At 37.7% G+C, this 1,385-nt stretch overlaps 1 protein-coding gene across 1 annotated transcript; it reads right to left on the minus strand.

Annotated features, from left to right (window-relative positions):
* Positions 1-204: 204 nt before the first annotated feature.
* Positions 205-1,107, minus strand: LOC114530129 (putative ATP-dependent DNA helicase Q1). Its single transcript, XM_028551718.1, has one exon. It carries the CDS (start codon positions 1,105-1,107, stop codon positions 205-207), a length of 903 nt encoding a protein of 300 aa, XP_028407519.1.
* Positions 1,108-1,385: the final 278 nt, after the last annotated feature.

A 1,385-nucleotide genomic window follows, 5' to 3' on the forward strand; every position in this document is an offset into this window, starting at 1 on the left:
GTTAATAGCAAAACTGTTATCTTTATTTGCCTTGCTTCCATTGCCAAAAGACCATGCACAATTATTTTTGACACTGAAGTACAATCTTTCACCTCAATAGTTTTGTTGTTATTACACGAGTCACATTTGTCCTCACATTCTGCAACATTCTCCCTAAAATACAGCAAGATTTGCTTGTGCCGACACATGTTATTGTCGCAATAGTTAACAATTTGGTTGAAGCAAATTGTACTTATGCTCTTGATAACATTTGTTGTCAATTTTAACAATATTGTGAAGATGGAAAGATCTATCCTCATGCTTAAAAAACAATGTACAAGTGGCAGGCTCTCCGTCCCTTCCCGCACGCCCAATTTCTTGATAATAGTCTTCAAGACTCTCAGGGAACGACATGTGCACAATAAACCGCACATCTTTTTGATCAATACCCATGCTAAATGACTTAGTAGCACAAATGACATGGGCATGACCAGCAGCCCAATCCTGCTCCTTCTTCCTTTCGGCATCATTCTGGGCACCATGGACAAAAATCGCATTGATATTGGCTGTTTTAAGTTCACGTGCAAGATCAACAGTATCTTTCCGACGTGCGCAATATACAATGCCACGCTGTTCCTTATAATTTTCATTGATATAGTTGGCAATTTGTCTTTTGGGTTTGTCAAGCTTTGGTAAAATATTTAATAACAAATTGCTTCGTGAGCTTGTCACTTTTACTATTTCAGGGGATTCCATTCTCAATGTATCCACTATTTTACTCTGAACGGTACTTGTAGCTGTACCAGTAAGAGCAACGATAGGTACTTTGAAATCTTTAAGCAGTCCAAGTTTAAGGTAATCTTCACGGAATCCTTGTCCCCAAACATCTATGCAATGAGCTTCATCAATTGCAATAAAGTTCAATTTGGCACTATCACTCCATTTCTTCAAAACATTCAATAGTTTTTCAGACATGATACATTCTGGACTGGTAAAAAGTATTGCCTGCAGCAAGTCTCCACAACACAAGGAATTTATTACAAACTCCATCTCTTTGTCAGTTAATGATGAATTATAGAAAAATGCTGGTATTTGCTTTTGTCTTAGCTTCTCACACTGTTCTTCCATGATGAATTTCAAAGGCTCAATGACAATGGAAAGTCCTAGATTCAGAATTGCAGGTAAAGTGTAAACAACACTTTTCCCACCTCCTGTTAGTATAAGTGTAAGAGTATCCTTCCCTTGCAATATGGACTGAATTGCTTCTAGTTGCCCAGAGCGAAATGACTCATATCCATACAAATATTTCAGTAAAGATAATTCCCTATTTTCCTGGTCAAGAATGGCATTTATTTCTCGTTGCAATGTTTGGCAACTTGTCAGATTTGGTGCTGGCAATATGGTGG

This window comes from Dendronephthya gigantea, unplaced genomic scaffold (assembly GCF_004324835.1).
Source record: "Dendronephthya gigantea isolate DGI-Jeju-01 unplaced genomic scaffold, DenGig_1.0 000060F, whole genome shotgun sequence".
Classification (NCBI taxonomy): domain Eukaryota; kingdom Metazoa; phylum Cnidaria; class Anthozoa; order Malacalcyonacea; family Nephtheidae; genus Dendronephthya; species Dendronephthya gigantea.